The sequence below is a fragment of the Scatophagus argus genome, chromosome 17, assembly GCF_020382885.2.
Source record: "Scatophagus argus isolate fScaArg1 chromosome 17, fScaArg1.pri, whole genome shotgun sequence".
Lineage (NCBI taxonomy): Eukaryota > Metazoa > Chordata > Actinopteri > Scatophagidae > Scatophagus > Scatophagus argus.
In genome coordinates, this window is record NC_058509.1 from 3,595,373 (window position 1) to 3,621,379 (window position 26,007).

At 43.5% G+C, this 26,007-nt stretch overlaps 1 protein-coding gene across 23 annotated transcripts in view; it reads right to left on the minus strand.

Moving 5' to 3' along the window:
• macf1a (microtubule actin crosslinking factor 1a) overlaps window positions 1-26,007 on the minus strand; it is a 196,732-nt gene that overhangs the window by 95,351 nt on the left and 75,374 nt on the right. For 12 of the 23 annotated variants that reach the window (XM_046418671.1, XM_046418681.1, XM_046418677.1 and 9 more), the window contains exons 1-4: window positions 6,176-10,088; window positions 1,253-1,419; window positions 968-1,080; window positions 183-289 (exon numbers count right to left, since the gene is read on the minus strand). In XM_046418671.1, the coding sequence (XP_046274627.1) occupies window positions 183-289; window positions 968-1,080; window positions 1,253-1,419; window positions 6,176-7,390 (1,602 nt within the window). In that variant the 5' untranslated portion in view covers window positions 7,391-10,088. Of the gene's footprint in view, window positions 1-182; window positions 290-967; window positions 1,081-1,252; window positions 1,420-6,175; window positions 10,089-15,462; window positions 15,556-16,531; window positions 16,610-19,115; window positions 19,206-24,653; window positions 24,716-26,007 lie in introns of those variants that run through there. The other 11 variants (XM_046418693.1, XM_046418692.1, XM_046418690.1 and 8 more) reach the window with 2 other exon arrangements.

Below are 26,007 nucleotides of genomic sequence, written 5' to 3' on the forward strand. Positions count from 1 at the left end.
CTGATGATTGAGGACAGAGAAGAAGAAGAAGACGGAGGAAGAGAAAGAGATGTGAGCAGTGATTTCTCACACACATTCACAGAGTGCCTTAAATAAAATTCAAAAAATAAAATAGAGACAAAATAATAAATGGCAAAACAGGAAAGGGAAACGGGTAAATGGTGGAGCAGAATGTGACGCACATTTGCAGCGATGCCCTCTCCTCCCTCAGGGATCTTGGGGAAGGCATCATAAATGGAGGACACGTAGGTAATGACAGACTTCTCATCTGGAGATGGAACATCAACGTCTGGAGAGGAAAACAAAGATTCAAAATACAACTACACAACAGGTGTAACCATAAAATCTTAACATATTTAAAACTAGCCAGGCCTTGCACCTGTGTGTTACAAATAAAATAAAGGAAAATTACACAGAATTGTACAATACCAGAAATTAGAAAGTCACTGGAGATAAAAATTAAAAATGTGCACATAAAACTCATCGTCAAGTTACTTTGTTAGGCCAGTCTGAGCGAGCTGTTCGCTTGGTGTACAAGCAGTGACTATTTCTAAGAGAACATAAAACAATGAAATAATTGGCCTAAGGTGAGTTGAAGGTATTAGTGTAGAAAAAAAGAAACAAACATAAATAGGATATAGAGCAATAAAGAGATTATCTACAAATACTCAGAATACAGGGATGCTAGAACTAAAGGCTGTAAACAGAACGGTATTCACTAATCGGTCATTAGTGCTCACTGGCATGTTCTAATGTTTGAATGCTCCCAAAATAAATTCTGCAAACAAACAAGACAAAAAACCAGAGCGTGAGCAGCATAAATAATCTGCATCTGTTGACAACTTTTATTAAGAATCCCTGGGCACAAGTTAATTAGGCAAAGCTCAGTTAGCAAAATGTGTAGTATTTTAAACAGGCGACGGTCAGACAATCAGGGAGACAGTTGTTCACACATTAACAGTCTCACCCTCAGCGTCCAGCAGTCTGGTCACCCCTAACGACTCAGCGATCTCAAAGGCCTGCTCGAGGTTCTCCCGGTTACTCTGCCGCGACACCACCTCCATGTTGATCAGGTCTGGCCTGGAAATCAAACACAGAGGGGATGTGTTAGTGTACTCCATGTGCGTCTCTGTCTATCCTCTCTCTACTGCAGCCTGGTAAACATGAGTATTGCTGGGTTTAACTTCCTACAGTGCCTTCAGAGAGCTGACTACTGCAAAAGGTGACACTATGTTGCTGCTCATCAGCTAACCTGTATCTGTGCAGCAGAGCGTTGAACATGCGTCCGTCGCTCCAGGACGAGGTGAAGTTGACGCAGCGGAGGCCGGGGTAGCCTTCTGTCGCCTGCTGGCTCCATAATAACAGCTTCTCTTTGGCAGTGAGGTCACCTGACTCGCCGCTCACATAGATCTCAGAAATCTGAAGTGCACAGAGAGACAGAGTAGTTAGTATTAAGATTCACCGATTCCTGTCTGCAGAGATGTGATCTTAATGTTAACAATGCCAGTTAACTGTTTAAACATCAGGTACATCAGCTATTAGGATTCCTAATCCTCCCACCAGTCTGATCACAGCAGTATACATTGACAAAACAAGCTTTTCCCTCTCATAACATCAACATTGCAGAACCACAGCCGCAATGAGTCGGCAGAAACAACTGACTGCTGTGGCTGTATGTGACACAAACTCACTGAAGAGGTTTTAGTCCCTTCGATTCAAGCTGTTGTCTCCCTCATTCATCGTTCTGATCTGTGTGTGAGAGAAAACCTGTATCTGACTGAGTTCCATGTATTTCCACATTAATGTAGCTGCTTTTTCCCCTCACCCCACCATCTACGGTCTAGCCTGCTCATTAGCTTGTGTCTCCTCACCCACCCCAACATTTCACCCCCTTCATCTCCTTCTGTCTCGTGCCTTCGCCCTCCCCAACCTCGATCTGTCTCTTCAGTTTTTCATGTTCTTTCATCTGCTCTGCCTCAGATGCTGATCAATCTGCTCAGCCTTCGCACCCCCTGCCTCCTCTACATTCAGTCCTCCGTAAATCAATCTCCTTTGTTTTTCACCCAAGTTGTATTAAACACCAGACATGGGGTCAGATACACAGGATCCATATGTAAAATGCGTTACTTCCTCAGGCAAGGTCCACAAATAGTTTTGACTTTGCATTATCAATCATATTTTAGCAGTAGGCTCTGCATGTTGGTGGATACTGTTTTGCACAGCTTTGGATAGAGGACACGGAGTACATGTTTACCAAAAGGGCTAAAGAGAAGCTTCCATGGAGACTGACAGCTACTTTATCAACATGGTCAGCAAACTGAGCAACAGCATCCTTCTTCCTCTCAGTTTTCTCTCTTTAGGTCCACAAGTGTCCACAGTGACAAAGGCAGAGTGATGCATGCGCCGTAACTGTCAGCGCTTGGCTGCTGTTATTGTCATCAGTATTCTTCTGTCATCCCTCCTTCCCTCAGTCACTGTCCTACACTCCTCCGTCTCTCACTGTCTTTCTGTGTCCGTCTCTCTCTCCCTGCTACTAATATAGAGCAGTATGAAAGTCCAGCATGTGCCAGGAGACTGCAGCAACAGCCAAAAAGACACGGATGGGGGAGGGAGAAGAGAGAGAAAGCGAAACAGATGAAAAAGAGGAGCAAGGCCAACAACAGAGGAGAGGCGGTGACGTTCAACAGCACACTGCATAGAGTTACTACTTTCTCATGAATTACCATTTATTAAAATGTTAATAAAAAGACTTAAAACACACACACACAGCAGTCAGATGTACGAACATGTTATCAAAGTCCTAACATGCTAACAGCAAACCCAGACACAGACATTCCTTCCAACACCACACTCCAGCCATCTAAAGTGTGATATAACCCGAGCAGGTTAATGTTTCCATCTGCATCTCGCTGAGCATACACATTAAAGATACATAATAGATTGGTGAGTTAAAAGGGAATTGACAAACATGGATTCTGCTTTGTGTTTTCCCGCAGAGCTTTGTCTCTCTGTATGCATCCACAACCTTCTTTGCAGAGGAAAACGGAGCATCTAACCCTCCGTCTGAATATTGATACAGCAGTCTGCAGCTGCACACAGAGCCTACACACTCACTGCAACAGTATGTCATCCACCACTTACTGCTGTGCACATCTGCCATTCATATTTTCTTAATTCTGAATGAAAAAAAAACCACCTTCTTGGAGCTGTCTTACTACTTACATGCAATGAAAGATTTAAACTCAAGTTTTAGTAGTCTTTTCAGAAGCTTTTGACTGTATCTCACTGCTGCCAACAAACGAAGCCTCTTCATTGGATGGAGCTCGGTATCATGTGACCAAAGTACAGAACATTTCTAATTTACCTGGAAAAGTGAACACTGAATTGAGGATATTTATTTTTACATGTACATGTTCCCACAGTCAAGAACAAACCTCAGTGTCCTCACTTTCCACAACCCCGATTAATAATATCCCTTGTACAATCATGTGTTTCACAAACTGGTGAACCTCAGCCCATCCTTGCTTATGAACGACCAAGTCTCAGTTCATAGGCGAGTTGAACAGGACTTGTTTTGTACACATATCACAGTGTGCACAAGTGGTTTGTCTTCTTGGCGTTAAGACTTTACACTTTGTCTCTGCTCCTGGGTGTTAATCTTTGTGTACTCTATATACATGTGTGCAGCTTTAAGAGCAGTACTGCAGATACATACATACTAGAGAACAAACACACAGAAATGTGTTGGAGATTAGAGCAGGTGACAGCAACGCTTAGTGCAGCCACGATCAAGTCGCAAACATTCATGATCCGCTAGCAGACCCCTGGGGCTCTGGACCAGCCCTCTTTTAGAAACATGGCCTCTTTGAAGCTTATGGGGACAGGAGGGAGAGTGAGGGATGGGAGGAGGAGATAACAAAGAGAATGGAGGGTGGACAGGAAGATAAAGATAAAGACGGTTTAATTGCTGTTTAACAAAGAGCACCTCCGTGAAACCTTCAGGTCCTTAAACAAAAAGGATGGATGGGTGGGTGAAGGACAGAGAGACAGATGATGGACGGACGGCTGGATAGCTTCGGACACAGTTGGAGGGGTACATGGATAAATCTGAGTGGTGGTTTTAATGTGTGGCAGGAATCCCCTCGAGGCTCAACAAAGCAGCCGTCTCACTGATGAATGCGCATTTCAAATCCCTTTTTATGCAGAGAAGGGCGTTACACAAACCCTCATACAGCAGACAGCTGCACTTTAGACTGAACACATCCACACACCCTTCTCATGACACAGAAACACGCACACACAAGACGGGAGTATTGATTATTACTTTCCGTCTAAAAACCCTCTTTGGGACGCCACAGCATCAGTGTTGGCGTATTTCTCATGACTCAGCAACTGTGCATCACGTGAGACGTGCAGCACTCAACCCGAGCTGACATGACGTCAGCTGCTGTCCTGCACAGCCTTACTGAGCTGCCCCTTCGATGTGGAGGAAAGCTGAACAGACTGTGGCAGCCGTCGTGAAACATTCCTGTTCATGTGCTGTATCACTGCAGTGGCTGCAGCAGCCTTTTCAAGGTTGAGGAGGGCTGAGCAGCTCTGAGCTCACACAGACACGCTCTCTCTCTCACTCTCAGATACATGCAAGTGAGCCCCGAACAACTCAAATATATAACACTGGGCTGAAATACTGTGATAAAAGCTGAGGTCCTTACAGATATGTGTTTGGTTTGCAACACACTGATCTGAAGATCCTCCACTAACAATAAACCGAGTCATGCTCTTTACTCAAAACACAACATATTCTGTGGGTGAATTGCATCATCAGCACTGAAAGCTTCTGTCATTTCTGATGTAATGCTTACGTATTCTTTGTTGGTTAACTGGATAGTTGTACAGTTAGAGAGAAAGAACAAAGACACCTGTGGACTTTGTCGTTTATATTTAACAGATATCAAAAGGAACAATACGCAGTCGTCAGCAAACGACAAAATATGTCTGAAGTGCTGTGCATAAAATACCAAAGCTGGCATTAAATATCGAGGAAGATTCAGAATCTTCTTTACTTATCCTTCAGTCAGAATATTCCTGGTTGAAATGTTTTCTGTATTTTCTCAAGGTTCATATGAGGCCAGATCGTCTAACGTCTGAAAGGTTTGCTTGGTTTACTGCGAAAAGTTTTTTGTAAAAACAATGTGTGTCTACCTCACAAAGATTGTAAACCAATACCAAAACTCTGGCACTGCACTGCCACTCATATGTACAATCCATCAGCCCTCCCGGCAGGCAGCAAACTGCAGAACATAAATCAATCTCACCCTTTTACTTTACCCCAAGCAACCTTAACCTTTATCTACCAAAACCACCAGAGCTGAACACATGCAGACAGATGAACCTAATTATATCATGTGTCATTGAGTTGGTAGCAAATGACAAGTTTCAGTTTGGAGCAAGAGGGCACCCTGTCATTTGAAGCAGTGACCCACACACACACACAAACACCCTGCCTGTATGTGTCTCACACTCATAACAGATGTCAGGAGTCAGCGAGTGTGTGTGGCGTGTGAAGAAGGATGCTGGGAAACACGCATGGAGGGACAGTCTGGGCTGCGTTGATTAGGCTCCGGGGACAGAGGCGGAAAGAATGGAGAGAGAGGCACAGTGCCTTTCAAGGGCTGATAAAACACACACATGCACACGCGCACGCACACACACACACACATTACCCTACATGACCATGTAGGGGTGCACAAATGACAACAAAAGCACCCTTCAAGAAACCTGCACTCATAAATCAGGAGTTGTGAATGCCTGGCTGTAGTTTTACAGAAGTAACTTTGGGGTCCAAAACAGAGTAAAGCAGTAAGTTTTCACATTTAAAAACAAACAAAAAAACATTTGGTGTTTTCCTTAACAAATGACTCTTCTGTTGATCAACTAAGTGATTACTACAGAGGTTTCCAGGCCTTTTGCACCTTTTTTGTGTTGACTCATATTGTTTCCTCACAGTCAGCAGATGTTCTGAGGCCTGGTACCAATCTGAAGCCAATCTGAAGGTTGGAAACCTCTGGATTAATCAACTAATTACGACAAAACCCTTCAAGACATAGAGGTCCAAGAGAGTTGGCTAACAGATTTGATGTGCAGATGACAGAGGTAGAGGTAAGTTTAGGCAAACCTGTGGCAGGTACTTTACAGCCGCCAGCTGCTGCAGTGACAGGGGACTCTCCATCATGGAGTCCAGTCTCTCTGAGGAGCTACTGGTCAGCCCACCCCAGTCCGTCTGACTGGGAGTGGTGCCCGCGGTTTCTGGAGAGGTCAGCGGTAGGTCACTGGCATAGCCTGACTCCAGCAGAGAGGACTGCTCCTGTGCACGAACTGGAGTGTCCAAGCTAAACCTCTTGACAACCATAGAGTCCTGAATCTGCATTTGGTTAGAGGACACAGGGAAGTTCCCTGCAGACATTTTGGCTCTACTTTCGTCCTCCTCAGACAGCTGGACTTTGATAATACTTCCTGTGACTGGAGATGGGGCAGGGGCCTCTTTGTACACATCTACCTTGCCGTCACTCTCACCCCTCCACACTGGAGAGCCAAAATCACTGGGGTACACCGTCCTCACCACGCACAGTTTACCATCCACCTCACGGATATGGACAACACCTTTGCGATCCCTCCGTGAAGGTGTCTGCACCACTCCTAATGTCGCTTCCAGTCCTCCTTTAACCGCCCCACTCCCCTTTTCCTGTCTCTCTACCCTGCCCTTGTCTTTTCTCTCCTTCTTTTGTCGGAGTATCCAAGGTTTCTCGAGGACTCCTTGAACTTTCTCCCTTACACGGCAGACCCTCCCCCCACCTGGAGTGGTACAGCCCAGGGCTGGAGCTGTGTTGACTGGGGTAGTGGTTGTAGTTTGGCTTGGGATACTGGAGACATCTACGATGGCACTAACACTGTCCTCCTCTCCTGGAAGGCAGAAAACCCCTCTCCATGCTGGGCTGGGCTTGGGGGATACTTCAAGTATTTTACTGCCCAACAAGCCCCCTACAGTGGCACTCACAGAGCCAGGGGAAAGGGTACTGCTGTGCAAATTAATTTTGGAATGAATCAACTGGGTATCAGGCACTGTTACAGGAGTCCTAGCTCTGCTGCTAAAATCTGAGTCTCCTGTCTCTATACCCGCAGCCTTTTCCTCATCGTCTTCATCGTCATCCTCTCTTTCGTCCGGTTCATGGCTTCTTCGAAAATCAAAGTCCTCCTGGTCCAACTCTCCTCTCCTGTTCTTCTTTGCCTTGTGCTTACGCCTGAAACGCAGACGCTTCTTTGGTGAAAGTGGGGGGGCTCCACGGAGTTCCCCCTCATGAGGAGGCCTAACACAGCCCATGGAGTTCCCCATGTTTTTGAAAACAGCGATGGAGAACAGTGTATCAAAAAGAAATCACAGCAAATACAGGCTGTTAATCCATCAGATATGTCAAATAAATGTTCATTTAGGTTTGAACACTGAGGTCAGTTGATTCAGTTCTTTCAAAGCAAAATCCCATCCTTAAAAAAACAGACACTACAGAGGATATGTTCAGATGTGCCGGCAAGTGACTGACAGTTACCTCATACATCTGACACCTGTGAAAAATGTCAAGTTAGAGGGAGGAGGTTTAGCTCCATTTTCCATGGCAGTGTTTTAAATATAACCTAGTGAATAAAAAGATGGATGGTTGAGCTGTCACCAAAGAGGAGAGAGGGGGAAAGTTTCCTCAGGCAGGTATTGGTTCAGTCACTGGACGGGCAGCTGCAGACGGATGTATCACAGCTACCCTGCCCTTCCTTTTCCCTTCACCTCACCTGACTTCAATTCAGGCAGGGGCTCCAAGACCCTTGCTGTTTAAAGCATATGTATATGTGCAGGCAGCCAGCTGCTTTACTTGGTTGGTTTCTTGATCCCAGAAGATTTGTGCTTGCAGTCAAGGACAGCAGGACACAGTTACGTCAGCAGAGCCACACGCAGGGGGAAATAAATTTGGTTAGGGTCAGGTGTCTGATTTATTACCAGGCTTTTGGCAGGTGAGCTGTTACCTGGTGCAAGGCAATGTGTCAGGCAGGATGTGTCAGAGAAAAATATAGTGCAGTCCAGTATTCAGCCCATTAGTGCTGCTTCACACACCTTGCATGGGTCTGGGTGTGACATGAGATGGAAGTGTGAAAGTCTGAGCATGTATGTGCTGCAGGATTCCTTCTTCGATTGCAGATAAACCACAAACAGAGTGATGTTAAGATTTGTTGTCAGATCCAGGTGCCCCTGTAATTCAAGAGCTCTATATACACTCAGATCTAGCATCAATCTGAGGTCATGAATTAATGATGGCTCTCTCTCCCAGACTCTGGTAATGTTATTGCAGTGCAAGAGGAGAGAAGTAAGATCTGTAACTGTAAGTCTGCCACACAATAGAGATCTGCAGGAATCCTATCTGTCACAGCACTCACAGTGGAAGGCGTATTAAATGTGATGCCGTCGATATCTCCTGTAGTAACGGCAAGCTCGGCGCCTCATTCTGCCGAGACAGCACACTGACCAGATTGGTTGTGGGTGAGAGACAGTGTGCAGTCAGCCAATGCTGCCACAGATTGCTGGAAGATGCAGCCAATACTCTGACAGCTTGTTAAATACTCAGTTAGAGCATCAGCTTCCCGGCCCGATGCTTCTTCTTGTCTTCCTCCCACGACTTATCCTGTTCATTGATCTGGTATCTCATGTGATGTGTCAGTTCTAGCTTGTGTGCATGTTTCTCCTCTTAAGGGACAGTTGTTGTCAATATGTTGGAATCCAAAATTGCTGCTGATAATTTCTCCCACTGAAGTGATTGGCAGGAATGTTCACAGTCTTGCAATGATCATCAAGGTCTGTGGAGTCAACTGGTTGCAGTTTTTGAAAAAACAACAAAATACCGCTGTGAGCAGGGTGCTGCTCCTAATCTGGAGGCAGCTGAACACAGACAGACTCCACCTTAAGCTCCCCAGACAGCTTAGCATCGCATGCTGCTCCCCTGGATACCAGTCTGAATATTCCCCTGCCTCGATGTCAGAGTCCCTGAGGATCCGAATTGGCTGGGAATGGTGTTCCCGCACTGCCCAATCACAAACCTCCCGTGTCCTGCTGTCAGTCTGCCAGTTACTTAGGCAAGCTTCCCCTTCATCAGGTGGTGCAGTGCGACGATGCAACAGCCTGACAAAATCCACAGTTTGTAGGAGGTGGTGGATATTTAGACCAAATCTTACGCTGAGACAAAAAACAGCAGGCAGGGGATCTGTTCCTCCTCTCTTGTGTCTTTTCTTCTCTTAATAAATCCTCATGTCCACAAGATCTAATTAGGAAGAGGGATCTGGGAAAGAAGCCGGAACTGGACTCTGAGGCAGAAGAGGAGAAACGGAGGAAGAAAACCGGTCCTCCGTCGGCGTAGGTCTTGTCAAGATCCAATACTAGTAACAGACCTGCTTCAGGTACAGATGTGCATCTGGAACAGAGCCAAAGTGCTTTAGTGTCCTGTGAAGGAAAGTCCTAAACTCCACACAGCACAGTGGCAGAGGCTAGGACAAGTAGTTCCGTACTCCATATCCCCTTAAATAACAAAGACGTGCAGGGAGCAAAACCAGGAACACAGGGCGTCTCCTGCTAAAAGGAAGCCGTGACTCTGTCAGACAAGGATGGCTGGATTGATCCGATTGATACGGTGGAGGCTGGAGAAACAGAAAGTGTGTAGCTGTCCAGAAGAGAGTAAGAGTGTGTGTGTTTGTGCCTACGAGGTTGGGCGGTCCCCCCGGTCAGCTGTGCAAGCCCTGCTGCATACGTGTCCACGAGTGTGTCTTGTCCTACAGTGCGTTTGTGGTTTGAGGCCTGCTGATCGGGAGAAGCCGGGAGCCCCAGTGACAGCAGGCAGCCTGGATGTGTCTCTCCCTCGACTGGCTTGCCTCCTCTGCTTTATCCCTCGCTCACAGACGCCGGCAGAGGGAGAGAAAAGCTTTTATCTCCCGGCTGCTGCAGCTTCACACTCTCTTCTGCTCGATCTCTCACTTTCACAATCCACCCCTCCCTCCTTGGCTCTCCTCCTCCTCCTATCGGCTTCCTCGTTACTCGTGCCTCTCTCTCTCTCTCTCTCTCTCTCTCTCTCTCTCTCACTCACTCACTCACTCTCTCTTTCAGCTGTTAGTGAGCAGCTTCTATGCCACAAACACTTGACCCAAAAGCTTCCCTGAATGACAGGCTGCAACGGGGACGAGGAGAAAATAGCAAGCTGGAGAGAAATCAAATCTAAACCAGATTGTTGCAATGTTAATGAGAAGCAGTTAAAAACTTCAATCTGTTTCCATCTATTCTCTTCATTTTTCAATCTATCCATGAAGCTACAGGTTATGAATGGGGTGAAGCAGAGAAGAGAAGGGCAGAAGAGAAACTGGTGGTGGGGGGGCAGAAGCTGTGAAAGGATCAAGAGCTGAGATGGGGGGGGGGCTCACACCTGTGTGTACAACACAGACACACACATCATAGCAGCTTGGGAAATACTTTATGAGTCAATAGAAATGAACGGTTTTTCTATACTGCTTATACAGAGATAGCTAAGCTTTTAATATCACTGTTTGTATCAGGTCCTTACAGGCTATATTGAAATCAATGCAGGACTGTTGGCAACATGGAATTTACAGGATTTCCGCATCAATGTGATGATGTACCTGGATTTTACAGGCATTTAATCTACTGGATTAACCCAAAACAGTCCTCTTTAATCTGATTTTACAAATCTAGAAACTGTGCTGTGCCGGAATGATTATCAATGAATGGATTAAGACGTCAAGCAAAAACGGCAAATGTTCATTGGCTGCGGCTATTAAAATGCTGCTTCTCCTTTTTCTTATACCATTGTAAACTGTATCTTTGGGCTTTGGACTGTCAGAAAAAGCAAATAATCTCAAGACAGAAAATTTGACCCATACTGCCTGTCCAAAACAGGAATGTAGCATTCTGACTTTAGGAAAACAATTAAAAACACAGAACACACATTTAGCTCATCTCCTACAGCAGTGAAGACATTTAAAGGCATGTTGCCACATACTCTCCATAGGCCTCCACCCACCATCACTGCATATGAATTGAATAACCCAGCTTGTACCTCCAAATGACCCGACAGTGCAGCATGGTAGCAACACTGCAGATGTATGAACTCACGATACTTTGCATATACATTAAGGGCCTAATGTACGGCAAATATTTCCACAGAGACAGATATGGATGGAGACCATTAGGGCTCAGAGTAATGGCAATCTATCTTCTCTCATTAAATGAAAGCATAAGAGACCAACACTCACAAACATGCATGGAGAAGGCATGAACCAATGGGAGAAAAGCACTAATCAAGTCCCCGAGGCTTTCATCCTTTCACTGAGGCTATATGGCATCATCAGCTTCTGTAGTTTGCAACCTTCCTCTGAACCAAGTGTCAGCTTTTCACAAGACACACCCGCCTTTCAGCTCTTTCAGTCATATATTTAGCCGTTCTTTTGAATTTTTTTTTTTGTTGATAATGTGCACTGAAAAACAGCGACTGATCTTCAGATTTTAATTGTCATAATTCCGGCTCCATCTGTGCTCAGAGCCGCTTTAAGTGGCTGAGCCTTCATGTTTTTACATCCAAAAGCAAATTTAAGCTAAGTTAAGCCACACAACTCTGACCACTGGAAAAAAAAAATACTGTGATGAAAAGCCCACTTCACCATGCTGCTGTGCATAGATATTTTTTGCTTTGTAAGCACTTGAGAGTGGCACTGCTGTGTCCAAGTAATCAACAGCCAACAAACTATTTATCCAGTATTATCCAAGGTTAACTCCAACTGATAAAATATAAACTAGATTAAACAAGTGATGGTAAACAACTAAAGTTAAATAGACAAACGAGGTTTATATCGCAGCTTTTTTCCAAAGAACTAAAGATAATGTGCTTTGTCTTTTATCAATTTTCATTTCTTCTTTGTTTCAGTGTGCTTGATGCTTTTGTAGGCCATACAGCAGCTCAATAATTTGACCATCACATCCATACATTTAAATGAATGGAATAAAACGTTAACAACTTGAGTTACGAGCTACCTCATCACTGGGGCATGTTTAACAACCTGCACATTCTTGGCATCGTGACACACTGGAGAACAACATTCATTTAAATGCATTTAACTACATGAAACTGGCAACAGCACAAGTCTGCATGAAGTCAGTTTTAACTGACAAAGATGGAGATCAATTGATGCAATACGAGTTTTAATTGTTGGCAAAGAACAACACTAATAAAGTGACCGAACCTGCTGATTCTGCCTTGAAGCAGGTCAGAGAAGCGGAGATGAATTTCTGCATCCATTCATGTATAGAGATAGCTTATCCAATCAGAGGCAGACACAGGGCAGCAGGAGGGATGTCTCAAGCCAACATAATACTGAGCTAACTGGTTCCACCTAGTGGTCTGAGTGAGTAACTACAACCAAGTCTAAAGAGGGAGTAGTCAGATCAATACTGATGAGTTATAAGACTGATGGCAGTTGTCCTGACAATCACGTGCATGGTAATCTGTGATACACACACACACACACTATCTTAATGCTGTGAACCGTGAGTCTTTGAAAAGGTTCCAGAAAGCTTTTGGCGCTAAAGCTTCTGTCACCATCTTGAAGAAGAGATTTTCTCTGTATTTGCTTTAAATGATGAGCTGGCCATTGCACACAGTACAAGATGACTGAGGCATTTGCAGGAAGTACCGTATGCAGAAAAGATATTAAAAACTCCTAAGATTAAAGCTGTGACTGGTTTGCTGAGGAGGCAGGTTGTCTGAGCCAGCTGACAGAGAGAAGTAACACAGACCTCCCTCCTCTTTAAATGGATGTGCCAGTGAAATTATGACCAACAACAGTTTTAACCCCAAGGAAAAATGACTGCTCGTTGAGTCTATAGGGTTAGTTGATGTGATGAGTCACACGTTTTGCACATGCATATCATCATCACAAAGACCCGCAGGCTCGTTTCCAGAAATGACTTCTTCATCATCATGATTATCAGAGCAGAGCGGCCGGTGGGATTAATGCGGAAATTATAGATTTCTCAACTCATTTGGGTCACATATCTTATACCAGTGAGCATTTGTGTCATGTTGACTCTGAGTGAAACACAGCAAATAAAACCGGAGTGGCTTTAGGATTACATTTCTGCAGCTTTCTCCTGTACTATGAGCTGAGATGGGACATAATGTGTTCAATTTGCAGTACAAACATATTATAGTATATTTGTTTTTTTATCTAATATTACTTAAATTCAGAGGGAAACAGCATTTCATTTCTTTGTTTCATTCATGTACATGTTTTCAAAGAATTCCAGCCATGAGATTTTAATAAAAAAGTAATTAAGTCCTTGTTGTCACTGTCAAATAGGAGACTCTTAGTGTGACCTTGAAGTGAAGGTTACTTTGTCTCTGTCTGAAAACAACTGTCCAGATAGTCCAGATGGAGTTGAAATCCTACAGTTGTATAAAATTAAGCCATTTACAATGTAACTTTGTAATTATACACTGGAGCTTGAAATGATGCCACTGAACATATGCAGTGCATGTCGCACTTGTTGCTGGTCCACTGGCATGCATTCACAGTAAAAACCTGACCACAGCTCACAGCAGGGACACTGAGCTCTGCATGACTCCAGTTTCTCACTGGAGCTCTAATGTAAAACTGTCATCTCCTGAAACCAGTGAACTCTGGAAACTCTCAAACTATTTGCTCTGTGGGCCAATTCTCTCCTCGCACATGTATGTTTATTCTTTCCTTTCCTTTGTTTCTCTCCCCTCGAACTCTTGCAGCTTGTTCGAGCGCCCGTCCTGTCCGTTTTGCTTGGATTAGTTCTCTAGTCTTCCTCCTGCATCACTTTATATCTCTTTCTCTCTCTCTCTGTTCTGCTGAGTCATGCCCAATGAAACTGCCAGGGTGTTGTGCACTAGTGTTTCCACAGCAACCGGCTGGCAGTGTCACTTTTCTGAGGGTCAAATCACAGCACAGTCTAGTGGACAACCATGGCAACTACAACCATTCCATTGCCTAGGAAATAGGAAATCACTGGTCCTGCTCCCAGCAATGATAACATCTACAATAAGGAAAAACATGGGATGCTGAGGAGGTTTTGTCTGATTCCACCTGGGCTTTTGTCTGTAACACAGCCATTGACAGTCTGTCATGCATGACTTCAATCTGTCGGTGACTGGCCTGCCACTATAATGATTTCAGCAGAGTTGAACTCTGTCTGCAGGCTACCACACTGCAGAAACATTTGGTGGAAGCTGTTCGACACCAAGAACACCCAACAGTTCAAAGGACTGACGATCCACACTAAACACACTGCGATTAAGACAACACTTATGTCCTTGTTTCAATGATTCAGCATTTAAACATTTTTTTTCATTTAGAACTTGTAAACCTTGAAAACCATTTAAAATGTTTGCAGAGTGCAATGCACACAGTTACCAAGTCAGTCACACAGTTACCAAGTCAGTCACACAGTTACCAAGTCAGTCACACAGTTATCAAGTCAGTCACACAGTTACCAAATCAGTCACAGGATGCCTGATATTAAGTACTAATTCCAGGATTTGGGTTTATATGACACCCTACAGACTGAGAATGTTTGCTGTCCAACTGCTAAACCGAGCCCAAAAATAGTGTCCTCACATGATGTTTTAGAGGATGACTTCCTGCAAGGGTCTGCTCAGAGGAACCAACTCTGAATCTAACCTGGCATCCAAACAGAAAGGCCTTGCCCCCTGGTGGGGAGTCAAACCCAAGACCCAGGAGGCATCGGAACTAACCACTGAGCCACCATGCAGCAGAAATCACAAGACATGCCCAAATTCATGAGAACACAGGGTCATACTGTATACTCTGTTATAAAACATTAACCAACAAGAGCAGCTACAACAGTGAGTCCAAATCCACATGCTGCAGAGGTCTGATCTCCATGAGGGCAGCTGTATACCATAATACTGACACTAAGACTCACAGCGCATCTTCCTCAGAGATTCCACAGAAGAACATAAACAAACACTTTCCGATTTCCAGTCACAACCTCTTCTGCTGCATAAGTTAACATTGGTTTGCCAACACACACGCTCTCTCACACATACACACACGAACACATAGCTAAGCTCATCCTGGCAGCGATAATAACTCAGATCCCAACAGCTGGACTGAGATGTTGAGTAACAATCAGGCAACACTGAAATGAAGTCCACATTTAGAGCAATTTGCTTTCATTTAAATTCATTTAAAATCCAGACTGCATCACAGCAGTAATGATGGAGGCCTTAACTCAGTTATTACATGCTGGATGGACTGAAATAACCATTAACCGAGTCCAGCACAGAGCCATAAGCCACAGGGCAGCATGTAAGCGGCACAGACCTGGAAGTGAAGGATGATGGTCCAGATGAGACCTAAAGTCAGTTTGGGGTTCCCATCGGTGATGTCATCGTTCCTGATGTTTACAAGTTTGACCTAAAAACACGAAAAAGAGGATTATTTTGTTTGGTTTCCAAACAAAATAGAATTAGAAGATCAGAAGATCTGCTGAGATACAAGCAAATGTTTTGTCACCACTAGTCACCACTATGATGTCAAAAACCCAAGACTGGACCAATGAGAAGAAAACTCTAATTCATTTCTTTATGTTAAGAATGAAAAATGATCTCTGCTCCAAATATCATGCTCATTATGTGTAAGACGCTCTCTGAGACCTCGTTATATCTCGTGATAGAAAGAGAAAGATGGAGAAGAGAAATTGAGGAAGACATGTAAGTAAGTATGAGAAAGAGCTGCAGTTTGAGGATTAACAAAGATACACAATAAGTGAGGAAGATATTAATTCATGACAGCAAAAATGGCTGAGAGGGAACAATGAAAGATGCGGTATGAGGGAGGGGGTGGGTCAGTAGGTGCTGTCTGATGGCGCTCAGTAGTGCAGATACAGAGTGAGTTAAACATGTTGGTACATTTGCTTAGATTTAGAGGTGAATACAGTTCTCTCCAATGTGACCAAACAAGACTTTACTGCACAGGAATAGAAACAACAACCAGGAACTTTAAACTAGAAAAACTCATTAAAATTTTTTTTATTCACATCAGGCAAGTTTGAAAATAGTTTCCATGCAAATAATGCAAGGATTTCTGGGTACACAAAGAAAGATGCTGATGTGGACTGTAACAGTGAGCTAATACTAATACCTGGAAATCCTGACAGAGCAATATGAACTACAGCATGGACACACTGCAGACTGCACTAAAACTTATAGCACGATATTTGTTGAGAATAAAAACTTCCACTGCAGTTGTGTAAATTCACAGATTACAGAAACAGACCTGTTGTTACAAGATTTGTTTTGTTCTCAGATTGTTGTGACAAAAAACAAACTGAGAGCAAGTGACCGTTGTCTGAATCCCCACATGGTGTCTCTCTGTCCGTTTGTGTGCATACCTGTCTCTGTTTGAGGAAGTCCAGCGCTATTTGGACATTCTGTAGTCGATGAAATCTCATTCGGCCCTTTTCTCTGGGCTGGAAACAAAAGAAAGGAGGAAAAGAAATAAGAAAAGTAAACTGATGAATTTAAAGTCAACATTTTTTTTAGTGACACAAGGCAGCAGTGAGTGCAATAAAGCTGCATTCACTCCAGAGTGCAGTGAGGTAAAAATTCAGCATGGTTGCATTGATATGGGATGGTCCTCCAGGGGGCGCTGTCTTCAACAGGAGCTGTTAAAGGCATGCTAAAACTCAGACCACCTGAACCATGCTGGTTCAAGATGAAGAATGCAAACTACACATCAGAACATTTTTCTCCTTTTCTTCATACAACACCAACATCTCACAAACAGACATCCAATTTATGGTTTAGAGGAAGGAAAATTTAGTTTAAGAGAAAGAAAGAAAGAAAGAAAGAAAGAAAGAAAGAAAACCACACACAAACACACTTGCTGCAAAGAATACATGAGTGCAGAATGCAGATGTGGGTTCACACTGTGCTGGTAAAGAGAAGGTACACTCAGGATTAGTCATCACATCAGCAACACCAACAGGAGAGGAAAGGAGAGGAGAGGAGAGGAGAGGAGAGGAGAGGAGAGGAGAGGAGAGGAGAGGAGGAGAGGAGAGGAGAAGATGGTATATGTGTTTTGCTTTTAATTTGTTTAGATTAAGTGAACTGACATGCTGGATGTGCCATTTCATGTTTCCTTCCATGTGATGTCAATGTTAGCCAATTGTATTGCGCTACTACTATTTCTTAGGGCATCTGAAAATCAATCTGATAAAAATATATTTATTAGTGTGATTATTTACATCATTATATTATGAATATATTTGAATATTCAGTCCTGAACACTGAATATCTTCAGTATACACTATTCTGGCAATTTACACTGAAAACAGCTAATTCCATCCAGATGGTTATGAAATTTACAATCCAATCCAATACAACACATCTGCCACAAATTCAGAATTTAGGAAGATCATAATGTTCAGTTTGTCAGAAAAGAATTAATTCGACAACAAGAAGTTTATTATTCAAAGTCATAGTTAGTGTTGGTTCTAATCTTCATCTCCCCTTGTAAAAGGCTTGTAAAAAGGCTTGTAAAATGAGATAATCATAATATATGAAACATCTCTCAGTATAATGAAGTCCACTTCAGCATCACTAGAAACTACAGCCTCGATAACAAGCACAGAGTTACATTAATGCCTCTCTAACAATCAAAACTGAACTGTATTATCTTTGTAAAAGTAGATTTTGTGACTAGGGTGCCATGTAGGATTGCTTCAGATTGTAGTGTATCTAATAAAGTAGCCATCGAGTGCATGATGATATACATGTTATATGTTTTTGTGCACAAGTCATGCAAAGTAGTTGTAGAGCATTGTTGGGTGATAACTTCACATTTTTACAGAGCCAGCTTTTCAAACGCAGCCTGGTGCTTAAAGGCTCACAAACTTTCACTTCACTTTAAACTTTCAGTCTGTCTGCTGAGGAACACACACCTAAAACATGAAAACCATCAAAACATCTGTCATGATGCTGTCACCCAACAGTAATGATGGCCTACATGTGGTGTCACATGGTAACACAGCACGGTATGCTATTCAGAAATCAGCGGCACAGCACTCTCATGCAGCCTCACAGCTCCACCTGTGGGCCGGAGGGTAAAGCTGAAGGGTCACAGGTCAGTAGTGACAGAGTGAGCGGTGGAGGGGGAGGGGGTTTGATTGAACATACTCCCTGAGCTCCTTCCTCCTCCTCATCCTCCCCTCTGAGTAAGATGAGAGGGGGGGCCCGCGAGGCGTATGCCCTTCTCAATGAAGGGCCGCTCTTCTGTTGCTATGGTAACAGAAGGGGGTGGAAATGGGAGAAAGAGAGGAAAAAGAGATACAGTATGAAACAGAGGACTTAATGAAAGAGAGTGGGACCAAATGAAAGTAAGGGCAAAATAATAACAACAAATAAAGAAAAGGAAACACCTGAACATTACAAATCTGTTTATCTCTCATTGTTGATCAAGGTGACAGTGTCAGAAAGGAGCAGTGTGTCCTTTGTGAGTGGACCTAAGTAGACCAGAGTCAGCAGTCTGTTTCTGTTACTAAACCAGCCTGCGTCACCCTGTGGCCTGTCTGTCTGTCTGTCTGTCTGTCTGTCTGTCTGTCTGTCAGCATTAGGGCTAAGGCTCTTACATTATCGTGCTGACCAAAATCAGGCCACTGCTGCTCAAACTACTGCACTTCTGTTTACTTGACATACTGGTGACGAAAAAATGCCAAGTTGTTGGGCAACAGTCGTGTGTCAGCCTGGAGTCATCTTCAGACAGGAAAAGTTTCATCTTCGTCGCCTGGAGTCTAACGGTATTTATTACAGTGTATGCAGCTTTCTCTGGACTATGACGTGTTGAAGTGGGGATGACAGAGTGCATTATGGAGTAGAGGTGGAATGTCTGATGGAAAAAAACCTGTGTGATAATAAATAAGACAATCATGTATTTATAAAAGCGTGTGTGACAGAGAGGGAGATAAAAATCCATACCAGAGTAACTCCAGAGAGGACCTCTAGCAAGGAAATCAGGTTGTGTCCATCCCTCAGGTCTTCATACAGGTCTGTGATGTGCTTCCTCACCTGAGAAAGGAAAAGCAGGAAAAGGAATGAGAGCAGAGAGAGAGAGAGAAAAGGAATGAGGAGTGGAAAGCAAGGGAGAAACACAGAGAGAGGAAAAGTTAATTCCACATTCCAATCATCCCGCTGTTGACTCAACACTGTTGACATCTGCCAGGCCGATTGCCCCACAGCTGACAGGGCTGGTGACAGCGGTTGCCGGGCCGACGGCAATGAAGCACCAGCTGCGGCCTCTTGTCTCTGTTGCTATGACATCGCCTCCACACTGAGTGGGGTGGAGGTGGGTTGTCACCGATGGCGACCGCTACTTGCACAATGACTCAGCAGTCTGATCAGCATCAGTACTTGTTTTGTTGGAAAGTGGGACACTCAGTGAGACAAACAGGCGGACAGAGAGAGACTGTCTGAGTCTGGACACAGAGGGAATAATGGATCAGCCGAGCTGTGACGAGTAAAGCAAACAAGAAGTGAACTGAGACTGACACGTATTGCAGGCTTCTGAGAAATGGTGCTTTACTTTGACAAACTCACGTGGCAGTTTCTCCATCTTTTGTGTGACTGTAAGATTAAAGTGTATATCTGTTTAAGACAAGTTTGATTCATTTATGAGGCCTTATTTTTAACAGGACGATGACCAGACTTTTTTCCAAAGTGATCCAAAACAGTTGCCTCAAAAATGCAGACCCATGCTGGCCAAGGGCACAAATCCACCTGCATTACAGTTGTTTTCTGCTTTCACTCTGCACCTGCACTGGTAAAAGTTTTGCTGCAGTCCTGGCCTCAGGACAACAAACTGCACTGCCACTTTTGACCAGAAGAGGGCAAGACAGTCACAAGAGTAAGCTGAGCGGGTCGGCTGGAGATGTCCTCACTCTCCAACTAGGATATGAATTATAAAATATCAGTTAAACTGAAACACCTTAAATCTCTTTAAAACAAGATGCTCTGAAACATCACTCACTTGTCTTTTTTAAAGCAGGACAGGACCCCTCTGAGAGCTGAAATCTTCTTTGGCTTAAAGCTGCACCTACAAAACTAACAACATCTCTCTACTTGTCCTCAATAACCCCTTTTCTTACTTTCCCTTTCTATTTTTCTCCTCCTCTCTCATCTGTGTCGCACTCCTCACATTTCTGTTGCTGCCTCTTTTTCTCTGGCTTGACATCAGCTGTTTTAGAAAGGAGCTGACGGTACAAGTGTTAATTAGATGGCACGAAGAAACGGTGAATTCAACACTGACTGGAAATGAGGTGCTGCTTTTGTCTAACTGCGTCTCACTGTGGCAGAGGGGGCCCTCGTTCCCAGTCGGGCTCAAAGAGTGGATTCTCTCTCTCCGTGACAACTTTAATACCCGCTTACTGGAAGCCCACCCTGTGATCTGAAATGAAACCACCCCCCTGAAAAATCCTACTAAACTAATTTCTAATCACTTTTCTGTACACTGACTGCGAGTAATCAGCGTTGCATTTCCTGTAGTAATTGGTCCTTCCGCAGGAGTATGGAGACCACCAGCCAACCATTATCATAAGCATCCATCTTGTACTATAGGATGATTCTATGTGTATTCTGCATGTGATAAACAATAACCTTACATGCGTGCAGTAAAGTGCAGTACAGTGTGGCTCAAGCCTGGAACAACGTTAAAAATTATTTGTTTTTCTTTTTTTCAAACTGCTTTGTGGACCTCCACTACATCAAGATAAGGTGTCAAATAAGCTGCCCATCAAGGGAAATTTTGATCTTTATTTTTGTTTGTGTTTAGAGAAGGTCAGTCAGAAAGTCCCGCTGCATGACACATCAAAAAACTTTACAGCTGAAGTGAAAATAATTACAGTGAAAAAGCCAACAGCCAGTAAAGCACATCAGTGAATTTCTTCTATAATACCCATCTGTGCATTGTTGTATGTGTGTGTCTTAAGGGATGTTGCTCACACATCCAGCTGTGTCTCATGTGTGGTGACAGCAGCTGTCAGATGTCTTCAGGACTAAAGCAGAGATAATGTTAAAGACCCCAGATATGTTGACAACTGAACACAAATCTGGGATGGATTTAATAAGGGGCTCCTAATGTTTCTTAGTCACATAGTGGATAAACAGGGTTTGGGAACTATAGCATAGTGGCACAATGAATAATGGAAACTATATGAATGCTAATCAAAGATGGGTTTCCAGGACTGACATGCTTCTCAGCGTAATATGATTCAAACTCCAACATCTGAAATTCCAAGCAGATCATAAAATGCTTCAAGATATATCCAGCATTCGCCCTCATAGTTTATTGTCTGCTACAAATTTAAATCTTATGTAAAAGTACTGCACAAGACAGGAACAAGTGCTAAAGTGTGTTCTCACCACATTAGAGTACACACACTAATTGATTTGCATGTGTAATTATGAAAGTCAGTGTTGACAGCAACATTTGCTGATGTGTTTGCTGTCTCAAGTCTGAATGTTGTGCAGCTTTTGTTACAGCAGCTCATCTGAGTTACAATGACAAACCGACTGCATGCGGTAAACATTGTCAGCCCACAACGCCACTGCGTGGCTAACTGTTCTTCATCTTTGTGAAAACGCTCGCGCCTCCTCCTAACTTCCAAACACACAGCTGCCAAATTTGTGCTCACTGAGTCAACACTCTGCTGGGTCAAAGTGTGTCATTGCATGCCAGCAGGTAACTTAGAGTCCAGTGTTTATTTTGGCCCCTGTTTGCACTGTGTACACACACACATACACACACACACACGTTAACACCCTTCACACCTGAGCAGTCAAGAACATGCCAGACATGACACAAGTACACAGCAAAGAGAAAACAAGGAGCGATGATGTCAGCTGAGAGCAGGGGGCGCCTGTCTGTCTGTCTGTCTGTCTGCCTTTGTCTGTCTGTCTTTTCTTTAATGTCCCCTCTCTTATTTTCTATTCTGCCTTTCTTAAATCTTTTCACCCTCTCTGCCTCGGTTCTGTTGGTCTGTAAATCCCAGCTGATAGGGAGGAGGTTTGTAGAATCAACACTCTTGGCTGAGAATCAATAGATGATGTGGTACACACAACTATTTCACCCCACTCTCTTCGTTCAAGAACACAGCTTCGGGACACGATGGCTTTTTGAAATATTATTTCTTTAGCAACACTTTCTCCATACAGCAACAGCAGATATTTCAACAGATGAGACAAGAGCTGCTTCTCCTCTCTCATATACTGTCCCCCCCCCCCACACACACACACACACACACACACATCTTCATCCACCCATCCCTCCATCCTTCCAGCAAAGCGCAGCTCTCTCTTTAATGAGTACAACTCTCTAACTCTGGATGACCTCTGAGGTTTTGTAACGGCTGTCTGTGTGTGTGTGTGTGTGTGTGTGTGTGTGTGTGTGTGTGTGTGTGTGTGTGTGTGAACGAGTGAATGTGTGGTTGAGTAAAATGAAATGTAAGAGAACAGCAGTTGTTCATGATACATTATAATGTCTGAAGCTGCTGTCTGGGGTGTCCATCTTTTCCATCCCTTTTCTTGCTTTATTTCCTCTCTCTTTGGCGCATGTGTGTTAATGTGGATGGAGTTAAGGTGTTTCCAAACGTCTCCAAGTTTCATTTTGAAACAACTTCTCTCAGTCTCAATTAGAGCCACAAGAAATTATTATTCATTTAGTTCAATTCAATTAGTCTGTCCCTTTAATAAACTCACTCTTTAAATTGTATTTGATCCAAAAATATTTGAATCCATTACAGTTTCCTCAATCTCAAATTGAAGTGTTTATATTTCTGACCAATGCTCTACAAGACTCAAAACATTCAATCTAAATAAATAAAAATAAACAGGGAAATCTGTTAAAAATAGATTTCTAACAAAGTACAGATAGATGGACACAGTGACTGCTTGCCAAAGTCAAGACAAACACTGTTTGGTTCAACGAACAGTCCAAGACTCAACAACATCATTTTTACGTTTTTTATAGAAAAACAAGACAAACAGCTAGTATTTACATTTTAACCAGAAGCATTTGTGTTTAAGAAATGACCACATGATGATGTCAAAATAAACCATTTTTCAGTTGCCCACAATTATTATGTGGATTAGATAAATCAGTTATTAAACTAATCAATCCAGCTGTGCTCTCAAGTAATAGAAAGCGCAACATAAAAGCAGTAAAACAGCAACATCCCATAATAAATTTATAGGAGCTGCATTCTGAGCACTGGAAAATCATCCCATCTCTCCATCTCTGACCTACATTCACAGTCAGAGGTTGGTCTGGCTCTGCCAGCTGATACAGAGTGATATTCACAGGGTGGGCACTGTGACGACAGGCGCTCCAGAGTTATGGGGTCAGACAGACGCTTCATTCCCGGGTCATGTGGCAGACATTCCCTGTATTCTCCTCTCCTCTGAGCCCTCACTGCCTGTGTGTGTGTGTGTGTGTGTGTGTGTGCGTCACACATGGCACACACACTGCTGTACTTTGTGGAGGTCATAGAAACGGCATGTATATGTATGCGCAGATGTGACAGAATGTATCCAATGCAGGAAGGCAGCAACAGCAGCTGTCTGTGACCTACAAAGGAGACGTTATCTGGACGTAGCTTGTAGTTATTACAGAGAGAGTAAATCAGTGTTATCCTCGATTATAGTCAGGAAAACAAACCATTTCCTCTACTTCAAATTCAACACTTGAACAGATGTTGTTAATGAAGAGCTGTCTGCTATTCACGCATTGTTTTCTTTACCGCAAGGGGAAGAACTGTAAAGAGGCAGTGATCAAGGCTTTGTGCTGCTGCTCGTTCAGAACTAATTCAGCTCACTTCAGTTGTTTCCTTATAAACGCCTTCAAGTTCAGCACCCCTCTGACAATCAATAATAAATATCTGCGTTCAAGTAAACATTTCAAAATTCACCACTGCTATCGAATTTTAATTTATCGCACATTTATTTTATCAACCACTTTGCTTTCGTTGCCAAGCATTACTGAAGTATAAACACGGACAGATGGAGCGAAATGGCTGAACAAGTTGTAACTTTAGAGCCATTAATGACAGTGACAAAGCAAACAGGCAGAATGACCTGCACAGATGCTCGTGTACTGACGCAACAGTGCAGACTGCTGCTCAGACAGGGCCACACTAGCACTGATCAGGAGGCAGACTGATGAAATCGTCTCGGCTTGGAGGAGTGCAGGTCAAACAGGCCAGCGGGAAGTGCTTTTGCAAAAATATTTAAAATGCTATTTCATGTCAGACAGCAGGAGCCATGGGAGGGTCTACATCACAAATATAAATCATAACTGTCTGATGAAGATGATATTCTACTAAAAATGATGCTAATAGATAAGATGAGAAGAGATCATAAATAAATTTTAAGGCCAATCATTCAGCATTTAGTATAACACAACCCCCAAACAACAAGGTCAAAACAACAAGTATCATCAAACTGATTGACTTCAGTGACACATACCTTGATGAGATGCTTGTTGACCCATTTAGTGAAGGTTTTCTTCTGCACCCTGTCCCGCTCATCTGACGAAACAGAAACAAAAAGAGACGAGGAAGGTTAAACACGTAACCCAAATTCAGCATGGTTTCTGCAGCTTGTGCGATTATTCCACAGGACTGTCGAGATGAGGACACACACATAAACACACAAGCACATGCGTGTGCGTGCACACACACACACACGCGCGCACACACAGACAGTCTTGTTTCCATCACTTTTGGGGACATTACACAGACTTACATTAATGTCCTGGAGGCTTAGCCACCACCTGACCATAACAATAAACATTACTAGTCCAATCCTAAGCTTAACTTAACCTTAAAGCAAATCTTCACCCTAACATTTAATGATTTATGTTGTGGGGACTTACGTTTTCGATAAGGCCACAAGACCTCACAATATGTGTGACTGTGTAAACAGATTTTTGTCCCCACAACTTCAGGAATACACATCCACACACACACACACATCCAGCTCAGCAGGGATAAAAACCTTCCACCAAAACAAACAGACAGCTGGATTTGTGTATTTGAATTACGATCTGAATAAAAACTTGAGAGGTTTTCTATGGGAAAGTCAATGTTCTTTCCTCTCTCTCTCACACACACACAGGCTTACTACTCACACTTACATCTCATGAACTTAGTAAAAGACTAACAGACAGCTAAGTAACATTCACATGAGTACATACATGTGCATTCACAACAACATCTCTAAGATCACTCAGTCTTCTTCACAGAGGCTACACGTTTCTTATCTTATTCAGCAGTAACGTAAAGCAGTACTGTATGAGAGCTTGTGTAAAGACAAGCAACTGTGAAGGTTCTTTGAGTTCATGGACAACAAGTCGAAGGCGTGTTGATAAGAGAACTTCCCTATCTACTGTACAAACGTGACCTCTCGTAAAGTCCTGAGCAGCTATCTTTACCATGGTTTACTTAGATGACATCATCTAAGTAAGCTGAGACTGTTTCTACTCAGATTCCTCCTTCTTTGGTTCAGTTTACTGTACCTAAAGCTCCAACCTTCCTCTCAGTTCCTACAGTCTCTAACTGAAGTGTGACCTGCAGCCAGGCAGACCTCCAGAGGAGTGAGGCAGCCAGGACAGGAATAGAGCCTGATGCTGAGCCACAACTGTGTTATGTTTCCCCCTCATCACCACTACCACCTCCCCTTTCTCCACGCTAACCAAGCCTCTCTTCCTGTCTTCCTATCCAGCCTCTCTCTGCTCATATCAGCCTGTCTGGGAGAAAACACAGACCCTCGCGTTTCCCTTCCCTCCATTCTGTTAAGTATCCAACTTCCTTCTGCAGAG